Consider the following 18933-nt stretch of genomic DNA (forward strand, 5'->3'; position numbering starts at 1 on the left):
GACATTGATAAAAGATTTAGGAAATTTACCTCAATTGCCCCACAAAAAGTGCAATATGTGCACCATTGTCCTCCGTTTGTCCACTGCTACCTATATATTGGGGTGTTTAACTGATTTTCTGAGCATGACAAACGAGGGCGGCGTACCCAAATTCAACATGAACCCTTGTTTCCGTGATGAATCAAATATTGTGTTGTCTTACCATAGGATCGTCTGGAGTACAAGGTGCCCCCCCCCCCCTCTCCCCGCCATGCCCCATATATATTATAAGTGTTATTTTTCGGATGATACCACTTTCCGTTCTAACATTCATCTTGAACAATAGAATGTGTCAGCACCGCAGGTCTTTGGTAATTCCTTTCCTGTTTACATGCATGTTAAATAAGTATTGCGCAATCCCACCATGCAGATGTGACGAGTCGGATTGGTCTTGCGCAAACCGCTTACATTCTGTATCACGTAGAGAACATATTGCAATATTTTGTTAATATAATGTGGAGCAATTATGTTACAGATAAATGACAAATAAAGTAAAAGCATGTAAGGCGTTGCTGATCTTAAAAGAAAATGTTCTTTAGTGAGTAAGTTTCTCAACTCGTATTAGGTACTGTCAATCCAGTAGTCAAACTAGAATAGGTGGTTCAGTTTAGTGGCGTGTTAAAGATGGAATGGGAGGCTCCAGAATTTTGTAAAAGAGGGGAGGGGCAATTAAGATACATGTATAATTGTGATAAGCAAATAAATGTTAAAAACCCCAATGGTCCACTTCAGCCAAGCCGAAAAATGGAGTACAGACGTATCCGGGCTGTCCCTCCTTCTCCCAAGAATTCAACCCTGGATGGGTCTATTAACTAAAGGGGTACTGTCATTTTTCGGGGCCAATGGCCAATAGTCCCTAGAAACTGGGAAAGGATGTGGAGAAGTGTGATATCACCTTCCAAGTTCACCCAACCCCTCCCCTTCTCTCTCTCTCTCTCTCTCTCTCTCTCTCTTTATGTTCACTAACACTCGACTGGGTAAATACCTCGTACATCTCTAAAAACTACCCAACCTGATATGCCCTTTTTCCTTTAATTGCTAGTACTGTATTTTATTTTTTTTTTTTTTTTTTGTAATACATCTGTCATTATTTTCATTATCACGTCTATCACAACTTATTTACCGTATTAAATTAAAGATATTAATAATCATGTCAGATCGGGGGGTGTTTTACAAAGACTTATTGCCTTTAAGTTTGACTTAACTATGGCAGGATGTTCGTGTCACTGTTTGTTATCACCGTTATAGATGTATCACCTTTAGATGTCATATTTTCCTTTTATAATAATGTATTATTCAAAAAATTGTAATTTATGTAGATTGTGACCATGATTTGTATGTCCTTTATGAGACCAATGCCAGTTAATGGTGATAGCATACAGCGGCATGAATGACCTGCCATGGTTACGTCCAACTTAAAGTCGATCATAGTCAATGTATATTTGTTCTGAAAGGTAGAATTGGTAATCCATGATGCAAAGACAAAGAGACCACCTCACTTCGTGAATATAATATGACAGTTGACAGAATATTTGGAAGTTTCCATGTTGGAATGAGGTGGGGCCTCTAAGATTCCCTCCCCCAAACACACACACACACAAGCACACAAACACAGAGATAAAGTCATATATTGCCTCGCATGTATAATGCTCCCCCCCCCCCCCCCCACTACTGTAGATGGATCAACGCCCCTGCAAAGGAGGAAAACCACTGAATCGATAAAACAGTACAGATACCATGTGGTAAAACAGTGTTCGGAGATAATAAGCATAACAAGTTTATTTATATTGTGATTCGATACATGATTCTGAACAACAGCAGAAACACAAAAACTTGAGTTCTGTGGTCATGTTATACCAATCTATAGTCATGTGAACAAAAGCTGAAATGATTATGCAGTACATATGACTTGATATATGCTGTGAGTTTTGAAACGATCAAAATTAAAAAGAAATTGACTGAATATTGTTGAAAATCACAAGAACCACGTACGAAAATGAGTATATGACACTGCACACACATCCGGCATGAAAGTTGTGTCCACACGAAAGTTGTAAAACATAAAATTAAAATAAAAAAAACATTTTTTTGGTCATTGCTCTGTTTCATGACGACTGATGAGTTTACACCTAGGTTGAATTAATCTCCATCATAAAATTGAACACCAATTAATCATGCTATTATAATAAACGATCGTGAGGATATAAAGTCAGTATTATAATATAATGTCAACCTTTCTTCCCGAATTCTGACAAGATTAATTTCTCCATAATTTAGTACGTGTCACTTGTAAATATTATTCAATTTGGGCTATCATTCTTTGATTGACTTTCATCTAATACACTACTCTTCCTTGTCGAACCTTCAAAACGTTAATAGTAGATTACTGGTTTTATATGATGGAAATTTATTCTTTATGTAATGAAGAATTCCACAAAACCTTTAATGAAAATTTTGATATGTATACGTATTAGAAATGTTGATATTGTATGTATTTTGTGGTGTTTATATCCACCAATAAACTAGCTTAATTTACTACATATATGTCCCGATTCTATCTCATATTTCAATAGATACGATATGTTTCACCAACTGGATGACCTCGAGCATATATATATTTTTTTATTTTTTTTATTTTCCCCCTTCCACAGGGTTCCTTTATTAAACTATATCAAAATGACATTAAAAATATGATAAGAACAAACATTTATACACCTGTAGATATCAGTTACAAATTGCAGTTCAATTTTAAAATATCACAGATTTACTTGGCCCAAAAAATCAGGCGAAATGACAAACAGAAACGCTATGTATTACAGGTAATTCAAGTTTGTTTTACATATATATTTTTTCATATCTAAATAACACTTTATCGCTGATACTATGTGTTCAAAAACTGGCAAACACTGTTTACATTTGGCTGCAAAAATTGCTTTCCTTATATTAATCATTATACAATTGAGGGCACTGTTGTTATTTCCTTGAAACCCAAATAATTGATTATGATTTTTAAACTAATATGTACATAATACGAGACAGTAAATGCTCAAGTTTTAACCATTTTTCGTTTGAATAAATACAGTAACAAAATATTTGGACATATTTTGTTTAATCTGAACAATATCATCGCTTCTAATTAAACCTATCGATTACACAAAAAAGCATGGGTACTATTCAAATAACTTTTAAACATGAATCGTGACTGCATGAAGCACTGCTCTACCCGAAATAACCTACATGTACATCTACTGTTCTATTTAAATATTGGGGGTATGTTTCATACTCATTTTCTGAGTAGGATGGTGGTTCATGTATTATCGACCAAGAGACAACATTCATATGTTAATTCTCACAATTCGCCTGTCACTACACGTTTAAGGGTACATACTGATCAACCTTATCAACATTGCATATTAAACACAACAGCATTTTCACATGTTTGCCAACTTAAAGCGATACTGAACTGATGAACTTTCTGGCTTAACATACTGTTAATTATACATCACCATCTCATGGTCAACTTGCCAACACTGTGTAACCAAATAAATAATTTCCACTTCGCAGACAGAGGACTCGATGCGAAAACCAACAGCGCTGCTATGAAAGCAGCGAGTTACGAGACCATACTGCTACAGTTGACCTGAGATGGTGCTAGAAGGGCTTTTGCGGTTGGGCTCCTATAGTACAGTTTGGCTTTAAAACAACTTTGAATCGTTTGGATACGATCAATATCATTATTTTAAAAGTTCTTTCTCCAATTGTGATACTCTACTCTTGCTTGATGTAAACAGATGTACACCTAAGTGCATGTATATTGAAGATCAAGACAGTGGATATCTATTTACAACATATTGATACGACTTTGTATTCTTATAAGGACATATATTTTGCTGCGTTCTTCTATATTTTTACAGTACTTACAAGTATTGAACAGGGACAGTGCGCGGTAAAACATATCTTAATGCGCTGGTAGGGTTGAAAAACTCGCACTATATCATTGTTTGATAAAGTCGAGTGATGTTTTAGTATTCTGCGGGCAGCGAAGCGAAAGGATATACAGCAAATGATCCGATTGAGATATAAGTTGAAAATATAAAGAATATTTACATACGTTACGAAACGATTATTCATACCTCATAACGCACATGCAAAAATGATGGTTCACATGTACTTTGACGCAGTCTCTTAAATTAGTATTTCTCTGCTCAGGCCAATTGTGTGCTCCTGCAGAGCCTAGCCAGTGCTCATTTGGTCAATACCAATTGTTTCGATATCTTACAATTTCAATCCTTTAAATGACACATAAAATGCTTTCTCTTTTTGCTGTGGACATTGTAGTCTCGCATATCTTTCAAAAGCCCTTCAAATAAATTAGGAAAATTAATTTAGATAAAGGATATTTCGACCAATACATTTTAACAGATTAAAAAGATTTCGGCAAATCAGTGTACTACGAATACGTTATCAATTATTCCCCGCGCGTTATTCATCTCAAAGAACAATGTAATAGCTTGGATCAATTACAATCTTTCAATACAGCATTATCTGGATAAACATCGATGATACGAAGGTCAGTGTAATTCATAAACCGTGTTTGATATTGATTGTATACATCTTCATGCAAAATGACTAGCAATCTCTGATGTACGGATATTCTGATCGCGTATTCGGGCTCAAAACGGGACATAGTTTCTTTGGTGTCCTCCTCTGCGACCACCTCTTCCACCTCGACCACCTCTTCCACCTCGACCTCTTCTTCCACGTCCTCGTCCCCTACCCCGCTGGCCTTGCTGACCACCAACACCTTGATGACTGGGCACATTCTGTCTATGGTCACCTGGTTGTCCTGCAGCTGCAGAAGCCTCGGAGCGGACTCTCTCCTGCTCAGCCACGTCGCAGTCCTCGCACGCGCCCTTCTTGAGCTGATCATTCGAAACGGGATGTCCTTTGGCACAAGTAAACCACATGGTTACTTCTAAGGAAAGACGCGGAGGGCGTTTGAAAGTCGGTAGGACACTGCCAGTATTGCTGATCCCATTAACAATGCGAATTCCATTGAGGAGGAGATGTGCTAATGTCATATTCCTATCCCGACCTAGGATTTTGAGAAGTCTGGGTACTCTGGTTGATTCTGTTGCTCCTCCCCTCAGTACTTCGGCCAAGTCGCACATGATCGTCACTCGATTCATCTCATTCCAGAGGTCGTTCGCGTGCTGATCTACGAGTACATTCGGCAATGACTTGCTATGTCTGTCCAGTTCCTCTGTTGATGCCAGGAGTAGTTCATGAAGCATGTCCAAAAATGGCTGGTTCGCCGTTGACTTTCTACTCTCTACCAATGACCCCAATCGCGATGATAGCGAGTATCTACTCAACGCTAGTGGTGATTTGGGTGACAAAAGCCGAATGGTTTCTCTCGCCGACATGACGGCTGAGTTGACTTTACGGAGGAGGTGATTGTATTCATTGCTATTGCGAGCACCCTGTAGCTTTTCCACGATTCGCGGCTTGATCGCTGAAGATTCTCTCAAGAGATTACTATAGCGACGACTTAACTGGATGGGTTTCTCGCATCTTGGACAGGTTTTTACCTTAAAAATGAAACAAAATAAAAACCTGTATTAATTTTACAGTATCACAGTAATCAATTAAGACCAAACTGATACATCAAAAACGTAAGGAGTTAAAAGAATGTATTATTTTTAGAAGAGTTATTATAAATTATGCCAAATTCTTGTTCTTCTACTTTAAACACATTTACACGTACATGTCCTTCTTGATTAAGAGGTGTGTCTTTTATGAGTATATAATATCTATCTACGATAAAGCGTACTAGAAGTATTGTGATATGATACGAATTATAAGAGTGAAATGACAAATTAATTGATAATTCATGAAAACAAATGTAGTATTACCGATAGTTTGGTAAATATTTCTGCACCGTTGGATTTTATGCCGAGTCCCAGGAACTTGTCAAGTCCTTCTACCTCAAAGTAATGTCCACAGTCTTCTAGTTGAATATACCTATAGACGTAGCAAAAGAAATTTGGAAATTTGTTAAATCATGCATCTAGCTCTGCTCTTGGCATATTCTCATAATATTTTAAGGAAATGTTTTCTACATTCTACAAAATTGTTCTACTTCTTTTCTAATAATTCAAGTTTATCTTTCAAGGAGCATGACGAGCAATATAAATCTAGATGTATTATCGAAGTACTAAAAGGGTATTTTGTTCCAATGAGATCTATTTTTTGTTTTACATAGACATGTATGACAAAATGACAAAATATAAGCAGGAGAATACCACAGGTTAACCTTTATATTGTATAATTTAGTTTTTTAACATGAAGCAGAATGAGATTATTCAAAGTCATCTCTTTTCATATGTCTTGTAGGCGTCTTCCCTGATTTATTTCTTAAAGAATGGTTCCATAACATTCAGCTCACCTTGCCGTCTGGATATCTTCGGTCCCAAAGAAACGTTGCTCCAAATCTTCTTTGTCGCAGATGCGACATTTATTGGGGCAGATCTCACCACAAAGACCGATGCAAGGGTGACCGCATTTCCGTTTCTTCGGACAGGGCTTGTTGCATGGAGGTCTGTCACAAGGTTCGCAGCACAACGTCTTGCACTCGTGATGCTCACATTTCCAGTTACAACGTTTCGTACAAACATCACATGGCTCACTGCACGGATGCTTGCACTGCGAGTGACGACAACGCCGCAGACATTTCATTTTACAGTAAAGACATGGTGCACCGCACTTGAGGGCGCATTCGTGTCCGCACACCAGCTTTTTCTTACATGTCTCAATGCAGGGGTGGTGATAACGACCTTGTGAGCATTTTCCACAGGTCCCTTTGCACTTGTGCCCACATATCAAGATCTCCTCACAGGCGATGTAGCATGCGTCGCTTTCGTCGCAACATTTAACGGTTACCTCATGACCACATGGCCAGTCATCTCTGGTGATCATCTCTGTGCAGTTCTCTGTGCAATCCACCCCACACCTTTCCTTGCAAATGTGGCCACATGGAAGCTCCTTACTGCACCTTGCTTTGCATACTACTGTTTCTACTTCGGTCGAACAAATCATCTTCAAGTTGTGACCACAAGGCAAGGTTTTCTCTACTACTTCGGAACATTTACTGTTATGACAGCACTTCTCTATGATTTCGTGTCCACATGAGCGACTTTTCGGGTAATCGTGTTGCACCGAACATTGTCAATACTTGCGGAACAGAGAAGAGTATGCGTGTGTCCACATGGCAGTGTTTTCTCAACATTTTCCTTGCATCTGATGTCCTCTGGATCTTTATGGCACGCTGCTTGGCAGATATGGTTACATTCCAGAACTTTCAAGACTATCTCATCACATCGACCACTTCCATTACACTTCTCTGTCTTACTGTGGCCACACTGCAATTCCTTTTTGGTAAGGACTTTGCACTTCTTTTCAAGTCCCTCAGTTGGCATGTGGCATGGAAGAAGATGGACGTGTGAGCAACTTAAAGTTTTGTCAACCTTTTCCTCGCATGTGATGGACCAAATGTCGGTCTTACACTCCGTTTTACAGACATGACGGCAGGGCAGAATCTTCTCCACAATGACTGAACAAGAGGTCGAACAAAGGTCTGAGCAGAGCTTTGGGCATTTGTGGTTTCTCTCACAGATAACCTTGGAGCACGGAGCCTTGCACTTGTAAACGAGATGCTTTAGATCCGTTGGGTGACACTTTAATCGACAAACGTGTCCACAGTCAAGCCTGGTATCACAGTCTCTACTACATCCTCCTAGTGGTACCTTCTTGAAGTCATCGGCAGTTTTCACCGCTGTCCTCATCTCTGGATGATTGGTGCATTGCAGCGTAAGGGAATCTCCGATTGATCCCGTTCCTTCTAGATCTCTTACTATTCCCTTCCATAGCTCACTCTTTTCTGCGAAGAGGGTGAAGTTTCCAACGCAGTAGAGCCCTTTCTTTGCTCTTGACAATGAGACACAAACTCGGTTCGAAATCCCCAAGAATCCAATGCGCCCATGATTGTTGCTCCTCACAAAGGACAAGAGAATGATATCATTCTCTTCTCCCTGGTAGTTGTCTATTGAGGTAACTTTGACTCCCTCAAACTTGCTACGATCCATCATGAGCTTGATTTTCAGTAGCTGACCTGTATAAGCTGTGAGGATTGTAATCTTATCAGGTTCATACCCCTGCTGCATGAAGTAGTAACACAACGCTACTACCAGTCCGGCCTCATGGAGATTGTAGTGACTCTGTGTATCTTCCATTTCATTTTCTGGTTCTGCGTGATCTAGAAAGAAGATATCCTTTTGAACTGCTTTCACACTTCCGTATTGCTTCACCGTGTCATGATCATGAAGGTTGTCGTAGAAGTGCCTTCTCATCAGACCCGAAAGCTCGATACGCATCCGATGTTGCAACTCAAGCTGTGAGTAAGGAAAGTCATTGTTGATAAGTCTTTCAAACAATGAAACGTCCAGATGATACTTCTTGGCCAGGAGGAAGACGTTTGGTTTCGGACGAAGTTGTTGATGATCTCCAATGAGAATCAGCTGTTGACATGAAGCATTTAATGCCGTGATGATGTGTGCCTCCAGTACCTCAGCTGCTTCCTCTACTACAACGATCTTTGGCCGGACTCTCTGCAAAACCTGCTGGTGATTAGCTGCTCCAGTTGTAGTCATACCGATTATAGTTGCCTGTCGGAGGACGTGGTATTTCTCTACGCCTTTTGCCTCATCTAGCTGACCACAAAGTTGCTTGAATTTGAGGTCATATGCTTGCAGTTTCCCTTTCAACTGATGTAGGTAGTTTTGCAACCAAATATGGTAGAGTGCCCATCGATCATTTGGATGCATACTCCAGACATCCATAATCGTTTGAAGAGCACGTGGATCGATGACATCTTTTCCAGACATCTTCCTTTGGATGAACCTCCGCAAGATACTGTGCTCTGGTTTGTTCAGAACATTTAAGTCAAGGCCTAGGAAAGGATAGTCTTCATCTTCCTCTTCATCAGAATCTTCCTCACCATATTCGTCGTCAATCATTCTTTCAGACTCGATGGCACTTCGTTCATATTCTACCTCGACTGTTGCTTCATTTGCCACAGGAGCATGCTTGGTGCTTTCTTCCCTCTCATCTTCTTGCATGTTATCTCTCTGTTCTAGTGTTTCCCGTTTCTCTTGCTGGTTCCAATCCCTGTCATTATGACTCTCACAGAGAAGCCACTCTACAAGCCAGGAGTTTAACTGTTTCAGATGAGAAAGACGCAGGAGGCTGTTGTAATGCTGCCATGACATAAAAGGGCCTAGTTCATACTCGTTGATGATCCCATTTCTTGCACCCTCTATCCTGGCTTGCGTTCTCTCCACACGTCTCCTTGTAGCGTCAACTTCTTTCTTGACATGACGAACCCTTCGCTGAACGTACTCTTCATCGTGTACTCCCCTCCGACCGACCATCCGATTAAGGTTGAAGGCCTGCAACTGCTCACTCTTGCTACGGCTTCCAACTCGAACGATGCCAGTGCGATGGAATGTTAAGATACCCTCCAGAAACTGATCCAGTGCATGGTTTGTGTAGCACACGAGTAAGATGGGGCTAGGGTTTTCTTCACTTGACCAGACTTCTCTGTTGAGGAGAAGAGTCTCTACGATCTTTAGACCTATGTACGTCTTGCCGGTACCTGGTGGACCCTGTATGACAGAAAGTTCTTTGGTGAGAGCAGTCTTGGCAGCTTCATATTGTGATTGGTCGAGCTGTACATGTTCAATATCAGGCCAAGCACCATCGTCAAGCACGTCGATTTTTGGAGAGTATCGTCGGTTGCCTTTCAGCAGAGGTGAGATATTGATGCTACATGGATTGATGAACATTTCATCGTCTTCAGTTACCATCCGATCTTGGAGATACCTGGGTGGCTTTACATCGTGAATCATGCTCAAAGTGTACTGGGAAAACGGCAAGCATGGGCCAGACATTCGTTGGAGACCCAGGAGAACTGGGCGATAAGCTTCAAAGAAGACAGATGACTCTGCAATCACAAAACTTTTATTCAGTAGACATGATGCATCTTCATCTTCTCGGTCGACCAATGCTATGGCTACCATTCCCTTCTCTAGATCTGCTACGTCCCGTTTGGCCACTGTAGCAAATATGTAGGACTTAAAATCATCCGTTGATAGAATGAGCAATGATCCGTACATGAGTCGTTTTGTCGATTGCCATCGGACACGAGGTAACTTCTTGAAAGCCATGTAATGTGAAATTCCGGAGAAATCACGGACAGATTTTTCGTAGTGAGCTTCCTCGTAGATTCGCACATCCTGAAGTTTGGCCCGTCTGTCAGGGTTCGCCTTCTTGAAAGTTAGGTACTCTGATATCCCATTGCGAAGAGGGTAGATGAAGTCTTCTTTCAGAAGTCTGAACTGAACATCCAGGTAGTGATCTGCATCGGCATATACACCTCTCGTCAGATGAGGACGGAGAAACGGCTGATATCCGGGTTGCAATTCCTTGACAGTGGGAAGAATGTTTTGCTGGCGGAAGTCGTCAGGGGGTGGGTTCTTAGAAATGCGATCCATCTGTCTCTTTTTTTCCCTCTCTTTTTCAATGTCCTCAATGTGACTACTCAACGACTTTATTGACTCCATGATGTCATCACGTTTATCGTCTTCTTCCATGTCTGCTACAGCATCGGAGATGAGAGTGACTGCAACTTTGAGATCTGAAGCACGGCTTGGCAAACTTTGCATGGCTGAGTGGAAGACAGTGATGACATTCTTCAAAAGGTTTAACCGCCTTGCGCCGATGTTTTCTCTTGGACGCCTGAGATTGGTCAAAAACGTGAGTAAATGCTGACGACAGAGTTTGGAGTCGAGGGCCATTGTCAGGAGCATGATCACTGTTTGTTCTGCACCTAGAGCTCCACAAATAAATGCTAGAGCCTCCCAAAGGAGATGCTGTTGTACCTCATTCATCACATCTTCGTTGAGACCCACTTGAAGGTTTCCTTTCAGGGACCCAAGTTCTGTAGCGGCCTCGGAAGGGTCTTTTTCAAGTATTTCCCTGAGAAGTCTGGAACTAAGCGGTCTGAAGTTACCTTGGTTCTTCGGGTATCTTCCTTGGGTCTGTCCATATCTGAAATGGTAGAAATTAAATGATGTAAAGCTATATATATTGATATATATTCATGTCATGAAAAGCTTTCATTCACTTTTACCTCATCCATTTCATACATTTCAAGATTGATACAAGCTGCAATTTACATTTTTTTCTTTTAAATCACCGTTATAAAAATGTGTCAACACGCTGAAAAAAGTAGTGTATAAAACATTTACAGGGCTAATTGTGTACAATTTCTACCAAACTGACTACTCTTTACTTCAATACAAGTAGGCGTCGTCATTAACAAAATGTATTGACCTATTTAGCTGTTAGATGCATATTTATTGCAACACATTATCATGTGTAAGAGAATATTGGTCCATATCGGCCTATGGAAAAAAAACATGCAAAGCGGTCTATACCTAGTATTTTCCTGTGTCCGATAGCCCTCTCTTCTAGATCCAGCTACGTTTTGATCCATGTGGCCCCCTCTTTGACCACGGCCTCTAGGCCGATCGCCTCGCTGTCCGGCTTGTTGCCTGTCGTTGTAGCGCTGGCGGAATGGGCCTCCTCTGTTACCGCCTCTTTGGCCTCCAACTTCCCTTCCAGCTCCTCTCTCTCCATCATGTCCCCTTCCTCTCGCTCCTTCTATGTCTCTTCCTTCTCTTCGGAAGTTATCTCCCCTGAATCTGTCAGCCATCATGGCGTCTCCTCTATCACGACTTCCTTCCCTCCTGTTCTGTCTTCTCCCCATGACGTTATCTCCACCCGTAGCACCTCCTCTGCCTTGTCCTCGGGTCCCACCCCTTCGAAATCCTCTTCGTCTACCCCTCCCATGGTCATCTCTCGAGTTAGGACGAGATGCAAAACGTCCTCCGTTGTCATCATCATCATCTTCACCCCACATCTTTGTCAACTTCCAGATATCTAGAGTATACAGAGAAACTTATATGATTAAGTTCTATAAGAAAATATAAATTAGGTATAAAAATTTGATTTTTTTTTTTTTTTTTTTTTATTAAATTTATTTTTTGGCTTATATAATGAAACTTGTCTATAAAGACCACCAAAGGGAGACAAGAAAAGTGGTGTTAACAGACAGGGAGTCTTCATGTACAGGTTCCTTTAGTACATGTTTCAATGAGAAACCATTTTCAAGGGAAACAAAAAATGACGTCTTTGTAGGCAGGCGGTCGCTAAGCCAGGTTTAGCTGCATATCTATTCAAACATGCATACTTGCCCATTAATGTGACATTGACACTACCCTTTGTTTTAGACAATAGAGTACATATAAAAGCCTAATAATAATAATAATAATACTCAGTTTTTATATAACGCAAATTACAATTAAGTCTCTAAGCGATACGTAGGATTTTGTTTTCATTTAATGGTTGCGTGCTGATAGGCGCCGGAAGTGGGGGGGGGGGCAGGGGGGGGGGGGGGGGGGGGGGGGGGGGGGGGGGTCAAAACGCATTTTTGCCCCCCCCCCCCCCCCCCTCCGAAAAAAAACAGTAAAGGAGTAAACATGGTTTGGATTTTTAATCCAAAAGAACGTAACAATAATAAAAACCTAAATTAAATCACATATACAATTCCATTCAAAGAAAAAGGAAAGTTCACAGGAATTAAATTTCATAAACCTTGCGCATGCCACCTATACGGTATTTATCAATGGAGGTCTCTATAAAGCGATACGCGCATATCGTGGACATATTGTGCGAGAATGGGAAAGCGTGTCCGTTTTTTTTGTTATAGGGGTGAGAAGACATGAGCCCCTGAACGCTGGCGTACTGATGGGGGGTGGTGTATTTCTTATTCGAAACAAGTGATTTACAAATGTTGATGTTGTGACATGATTTTCCGGCATTTTTTCTCCATTTTTTTGTAAGTCATACCTTTTTATGCGTTTGTTGGAAATAAGAAAATTCCCAAATTACATTACAGTCAGGCGAAAATACGCTTATTTAGAAGCCTTTTTGTCATGGTCTGTAAAGTGGCTAGGCTCGAGCCCCCCCCCCCCCCCCCTCCTTTTTGAAAAAAGTATGTTAAAGAGAAAAGGAAAGAAAGACGGAGAAAAAAATAAGTAACCTGCCAATGTCACAAATAAGGTATAAAAAATGCTAATCTGACCGTAATCAAATGCTTAAAACCCCAGAGCTTACGGGGGCTCCGCCCCCGGACCCCACCAAGGGACCTAAGGCGGGCCCCTGGATGCTCATCTGACCGTAATTGAATACCTAAAACCCCTGAGCTACCGGGGCTCTGCCCCCTGGACCCCACCAAGGGCCCTAAGACGGCCCCTGGATGCTCATCTGACCGTAGTTAAATATAGGATTTCCCGGCCAAATTCGCGAGTTTGTCATTCAATTAATTTGTCTTGCGTTCAAATTCGACGGTTTTAGTGCTCCGCCCCCGGACCCCACCAAGGGACCTAAGGCGGGCCCCTGGATGCTCATCTGACCGTAATTAAATACCTAAAACCCCTGAGCTTCCGGGGCTCTGCCCCCTGGACCCCACCAACGGCCCTAAGGCGGGCCCCTAGATGCTCATCTGACCGTAGTTAAATACCTCAAACCCCTGAGCTTCCGGGGCTCTGCCCCCCTGGACCCCACCAAGGGCCCTAAGGCGGCCCCCTGGATGCTCATCTGACCTTAATTAAATACCTCAAACCCCTGAGCTTCCGGGCTCTGCCCCTGGACCCCACCAAGGGCCCTAAGGCGGCCCCCTGGATGCTCATCTGACCTTAATTAAATACCTCAAACCCCTGAGCTTCCGGGGCTCTGCCCCCTGGACCCCACCAAGGGCCCTAAGGCGGCCCCCTGGATGCTCATCTGACCGTAATTAAATACCTAAAACCCCTGAGCTTCCGGCCTGGACCCCACCAACGGCCCTAAGGCGGGCCCCTGGATGCTCATCTGACCGTAGTTAAATACCTCAAACCCCTGAGCTTCCGGGGCTCTGCCCCCCTGGACCCCACCAAGAGCCCTAAGGCGGCCCCTGGATGCTCATCTGACCGTAGTTAAATACCTCAAACCCATGAGCTTCCGGGGCTCTGCTCCCTAGACCCCACCAAGGGCCCTAAGGCGGCCCCCTGGATGCTCATCTGACCTTAATTAAATACCTAAAACCCCTGAGTTTCCGGGAGCTTTGCCCCCTGGACCCCACCAAGGGCCCTAAGGCGGGCCCCTGGATGCTCATCTGACCGTAATTGAATACCTAAAACCCCTGAGCTACCGGGGCTCTGCCCCCTAGACCCCACCAAGGGCCCTAAGACGGCCCCTGGATGCTCATCTGACCGTAGTTAAATAAGGATTTCCCGGCCAAATTCGCGAGTTTGTCATTCAAATTAATTTGTCTTGCGTTCAAATTCGACGGTTTTAGTGCAGTCAGGTATATCTCGGGTTTATATTCGCTTTTCTAGTTTTCAAATCTATGGAATTTTCGTTAGAATCTACGTATGTTTCATTCAAATTAATGAACAATGTGCTTCTTTCGCTATTTGGTCATTCGATTTGGCGCAACACGATTTTCTGACAACGCGACGGTGTACTTCTAGCATTCTAATTCATTTGCAGCATTCAAATTAGCACTTTGTGCACTTAAATTGATGGTCAATACTCAATATACATTTCTCGTTTATTACACACTTTTTATAGCTCATTCTTTTTCTTTCAAGATTGTTTTTTCATGTGTATTTCATCATATTTCATTTCCTTGCATTTATACACTTATACTTATTAGATTATCTGATATTCATCAGCATTTAAGTTTGATTGTTAAGAAGAAAAAACGACTTGCATCTACGAACCTGATGGTCTCAGTATATTTGTAAATGTTCATGAAAGGAAGTTGTTTGTCTTGTGTTTCATCATAAATTTCATTATGGAAGAAGGGTACAATATTGTGACTGGGGTAGGGACTAGAGTCAACAATTTGAACATGATTCATTATTTAGCCATGTCTTTAGCCATCGATCTGCTGGCGGGCAAGTAAACTATGAAACTCTTTTAAAAAAAAACAGAGGGGTGTGCTGGGTATATGAGACGATGTGAATTACTTTTGTAAAATTCCGAGTCTGTAGTAAAAAGGGGCGATTGAGGGTACCCCCACCTTTCCCGGCAATATGAACATGTCCGTGCAGAAATGCCATATCCCTTGATTTCGCCCCTTCTTTACTTTATGTCTGACTACACCCATCTGCATTGTTCTGACAATAAATAAATGGAATAACAGCTTAGACCCCAATGGCAAATCATGCATGTTAACTGCGTTATTTAAAAACTGTAAAAGTTTGTTGCAATTCTTCCCCCTAACATTCCTAACTTGAATAAAAATATTACGAATACGAATGACAGGTGTTAATTTGAATGATAAAAATTACGCTTCGACAAGTGAATATTAATTTGAATGCTAATTGAGCAGTTTCTAAATTGAATGACAGATCTATGAAACCTTTCGACCAAAATCCTAAATTAAATATAAAAACTGGAAAATTGAATGATAATTGGCATGGCAAAGCCGATCTGCGCTAACTTAAATGCAAAGTAAATTAATTCGAATGACAAACACGCGAATTTGGCCGGGAAATCCTGTATTAAAACCTCTGAGCTTCTGGTGTCTCCCCCCCCCCCCCCTCCCTTGGAACACGTCAATGGCCTTGAAGAGGGCCCCTGGATGCTCATCTAACCATAATTAATACCTAAACCCCTGAGCTTCCGGGGCTCAGCCCCTTGACCCCCTGCCGAGGCTCATGCCCTGGACCCCACGCCAATTTATGCTCTACCTGAACGATAATACTCCACTTTGAAAAACGTTCCGCGGGACCTGCATGTATTACGTGCAAGACTGGTGGTGATGCAGATTTTTCGTCTGCCCCCCCCCCCCCCCCCTTCCGAACTTTTTTTTCATTACGTCACATTACGTCACTAGCACTGCCCCTGAAAGGTGAGCCCCCTGGAATGTTTGCCCCCCCCCCCCCCCCAATCCCAAACTGCTTCCGGCGCGCCTGTGCTGAATTCATAAAGGATCGACATACATTACATACAGAAGGGGCTGCAGCGTAAGCTTAATGTTATTCCGGCCCTAAGTTAAATTGGAAAACAAATAGAAAAGGAAGCGAGTGACTGGCAAAGTAAGATTGATAAAGGAGGAGAGCGCTGGTATTTTAATACTATAATCTCCATACTTGTCGATATGACATGGCAGATGGTCATTATTTATGATGGGAAGTCCTAGAAATTACTAGATAATGGACATGCATGTATATAATGAATAGACAGTGTGTATCAAAGAAAAATTGTTCCCAACTTTGATAGTTAATAATTAAAAAATTCATTGTCAGAAGATAATATTATAGATTTTGATTGTAAATGAGTCTTTTTTTTAGTTTAAGTTTAAGACGTTAAATATGCATTTAAAAAAAAAAAAGTGAATACTATACAGTAGGCTTATGGTGAAGTAAATACTAGTTATCGATTTTGAAATACATAATCAACAAATCTCCAGTAACTTCCTTACGCTAACACATGATCAATAGTCAACATTTTCAGTAACACTATCGACAAAGAAGATCAGACAGAAGGACAACAAGTTAATGCATTATCCCGAATAGCAATTTTTGTGGATAATCGATCGTGTTGGTTGATTTGGACATCCCATTTAAGGAAATGGGAAGCTTTAGAAAGTTTAGAAAGTTTAGAATAAATGTTTTCAGTTTTTTTTTTCTCAATATACAACTTCCTGACCCTCCTCTCTTCTCTCTTTTCTTTTCTCTTTTTTTTTTTTCTTTCCCTCTACTTTTGTTTGTTTGTTCGTTCTATGTTGGTGTGTGTTTTGTATACTGTTGTACTTGTTATGTGTTTAAATGTTGTGTGGGGTGGGGGGGGTAGTAGGTGTTTTGTAGCTTTTTCTCTTTTTATATATATATATCATTTTTTTGTCTCCAAAGGAAAATGAAGAGGTGTAACTTTTGTATGTAAATGTAAAAGATCATTGGTAAATTTATAAAGTCCTATGTTAAATTATTTTGTTATTTTGTATCCAATGTTATAAATGTACAATTTTTTTTGAGAGAATGAATAAAATATGAAAAAAAAATGGAAAAAAATAAAAAATAATAATATATTTTGTGTAGTGATTCTAGAGGGCGCAATTAGGATAACCAACACCAACACTCCTCCGTATAAAATTGTAATTGCATGTTAGTAAGCATGACTGTTAATATTTTGTAAACACTGAAAGTTGAGTTTATGATTTAAAACGAAGAGCAAACGGTCCAAAACAAACTGCTCTAGGGAGCACCGTGCCCCACCCCAGCCCTTCAAGTGGCTTTATCGGAAGAGAGACGGTTAGGGATACATGGTTGAAAGAGGTGTAAAGTGGAGATATTGAAAACAACATGAAAAGGAGACGGTAAAAAACCATACATATTCCTTTCAATCAATGAAGTAATATATGAAATTATGACGCAGTCATTGAATTCAAGAGAGTCAGAAGAACATTTTGATCAGTAGCGGCTCTGAGCCCCCCCCCCCCCCCCCCCCCCTAAAAAAGAAAGTATATATATATATATTGGGAAGACGAATTAACAAAGTGAATGCAAGGACTCCGACCCCCCCCCCCCCTAAACAAACACTTTTTTGAAATGTCCTAGATCTTCACCTCGAATTAATAATATCCTTGTCAGCTAACTAAGATCATCTATAGGCACAGACTTTTGTTACATCCTGCGTTTTTTTTTTTTTTTTCTTCTTTTTTGCTCTTTGTTTTTCGACAAAGGTAGATTCATGCATGGGGATGGAAGTGTTGCATTACTGGGAGGACGCAGCGATTTCCCAGTCAACACACTAAAATACATCCCAAACTTGACTAAACCATTCCCCACCCCCAACCAGGGGCGGATCCAGGGGGCCGCCCCCCCCCCCCCCCCGGATAAAAAACGTAAAAACACGTTAATTTTACCTTTTTTTTGGAGATGACCCCCCCCCCCCTTGAGCGCCAAGGGGGGGGGGGGATTGCGATTGTTCAAATTTTCGAGGGCCAAAAAAAGAAAATAGTAGTCACTATCCCCACCCTCCCCCCCCCCCCCCCCCCCCCCAACTGAGCGAATAAGCGGCCGGGATTTTCAAATTTTCGGAAGCAAAAAAAATAAATAAATAAATAAATAGCGTACTGATGGGGGCGTTGGGCAGTTGCCCGCCCCCCCCCCCCCCCTCCCCCATAAAATTAAAACGTGGTTTATATCTAATTCGATACCAGTGATTTACAAATATTCTTTTGTATGCGTTTGTTGGAAAATGACAAATTCCCAAATTTATAGTCGGGCAAAAAAATGCTTGCTAACTGTAGCCCTTATTTAACATGTAAGAGTAGGAAGTAGGATCGTAATTTCCAGAAACTGCCGCAACAAGCACTGCAGTGGGTTATCATGCTACAAACTACAACTCTACAATAGCGGCGCTATGCCCACCCGCCATTACTGGAGAGGTGGGATTTCCCTGTACACAAAACCCACACGTTGCCAACAACAGCATACGTTCAATACAGTATCCATTCGATTCGGTGGTTTTAAGCTTCAATTGTTACATCTCGTAGATAAAATAAAGCGCTAGGGCACTAATAAGAGATACGTCATTTGAAAGGATATCTTTGCTGGTGGGGTGGGGGTTACCCCCCCCCCCCCTCCCTCCCTCCCCCCCCCCCCCTTCTCTCTCTCTCTCTCTCTCTTTCTCTCTCTCTCTCTCTCTCCCTCTCTCTCTTTC

General features: G+C 41.5%; 1 protein-coding gene across 1 annotated transcript; it reads right to left on the reverse strand.

The window, feature by feature from the left end:
- Positions 1-1792: 1792 nt before the first annotated feature.
- On the reverse strand, positions 1793-11043 carry LOC115918385 (NFX1-type zinc finger-containing protein 1-like). The gene is made up of 4 exons (XM_030976084.1): positions 7245-11043; positions 6488-7212; positions 5955-6063; positions 1793-5630 (listed from the first exon to the last, which is right to left on the reverse strand). Exons 1-4 carry the CDS (start codon positions 10962-10964, stop codon positions 4713-4715), a joined length of 5472 nt encoding a protein of 1823 aa, XP_030831944.1. The 5' UTR covers positions 10965-11043; the 3' UTR covers positions 1793-4712.
- Positions 11044-18933: the final 7890 nt, after the last annotated feature.

This window comes from Strongylocentrotus purpuratus, unplaced genomic scaffold (assembly GCF_000002235.5).
Source record: "Strongylocentrotus purpuratus isolate Spur 01 unplaced genomic scaffold, Spur_5.0 spur5_scaffold_8, whole genome shotgun sequence".
Lineage (NCBI taxonomy): Eukaryota > Metazoa > Echinodermata > Echinoidea > Camarodonta > Strongylocentrotidae > Strongylocentrotus > Strongylocentrotus purpuratus.

Coding starts and splice junctions, on each gene's coding strand:
- LOC115918385 (XM_030976084.1), bottom strand. CDS start 10,964: ATGCTCCTGACAATGGCCCTCGACTCCAAACTCTGTCGTCAGCATTTA. Junction 6,064..6,487: donor GAAGATATCCAGACGGCAAG/GTGAGCTGAATG, acceptor CTACGTCTATAG/GTATATTCAACTAGAAGACT. Junction 5,631..5,954: donor AAATATTTACCAAACTATCG/GTAATACTACAT, acceptor TTCATTTTTAAG/GTAAAAACCTGTCCAAGATG.